Consider the following 865-nt stretch of genomic DNA (forward strand, 5'->3'; position numbering starts at 1 on the left):
CAGGAGCCGTACAGGTTCAGCGAGACGGCGCAGCAGGCCATGCGGAAGGCTCTGGGCCTGCGCTACGCGCTGCTGCCCCACCTCTACACGCTCTTCCACGATGCCCACACCCGTGGCGACACCGTGGCCCGGCCCCTCTTCCTGGAGTGAGTGCCCCGGGGCGGGGACGATGGCCCATGGGTGCCCAGTGGGAGGGGGCAATCACCAGCCCAGTGACCCCGGGGCAGCCTGTCCTGTCACAGGGGAGTCCCCGGAACCCAGCCAGAGCAGGTTTGCAGCTGAGTGAGCTGAGGCCCTCCCTCCCGGGGTCCCCCCTGCACCCCAGTTCCTGCCCCTTAGATGCCAGCTCAGGGCTGGGGGCAGTCGAAGTCCAGAGAAAGCCGGCATGAAGGCCCTGAGCAGGGACCAGGCCACCGGCGGAAAAGCGAGTTGAGAGACTGCCATGATCCCACCCGTCCAGGCTCAGGACCGGAAAAGACGTGATCACATGGGAGGTGCCGTGCGTAGATGGTGCCTCCATCCGCAGCCTCAGGGTCCGCACATGGCTAGGTCGTTAGTTGGCGATTGGAAAATCCAGGTTCCCTTCCCCTCACCACAAACATGAAGGTCAGGTGGGTCACTAGTTAATGTAGAAAACGAGCAGCAGATGGGAGGGTTCCCGGAGCGAGAGCGGCCTGGGGGTCAGACCAACACTAAGAACAGACAGACAGTGGGCAGGGCTCCGTGTGCAGAACAGGAGGCAGGGGCAGTGCCTGCGTGTCGCCTTGCCGACGGGGGAGGGTCCGTCCTGCTCCTGTGTTGATCAGTGGGTCGGAGAGCGGCCCTGCCGTCCCAGCCAAATGCGGGCTCCTGGGTTCCCGCACAC

The 865-nt window shown here is 65.0% G+C and overlaps 1 protein-coding gene across 1 annotated transcript in view; it reads left to right on the forward strand.

Annotated features, from left to right (window-relative positions):
- Positions 1-865, forward strand: part of GAA (glucosidase, alpha; acid) — a gene marked incomplete at its 5' end in the record, with an annotated part of 14279 nt that overhangs the window by 10138 nt on the left and 3276 nt on the right. The window contains one exon of the mRNA XM_014528379.1: positions 1-146. Coding sequence (XP_014383865.1) covers positions 1-146 — 146 coding nt within the window. The remainder of the gene's footprint in view (positions 147-865) is intronic.

This window comes from Myotis brandtii, unplaced genomic scaffold (genome assembly GCF_000412655.1).
Source record: "Myotis brandtii unplaced genomic scaffold, ASM41265v1 scaffold632, whole genome shotgun sequence".
Lineage (NCBI taxonomy): Eukaryota > Metazoa > Chordata > Mammalia > Chiroptera > Vespertilionidae > Myotis > Myotis brandtii.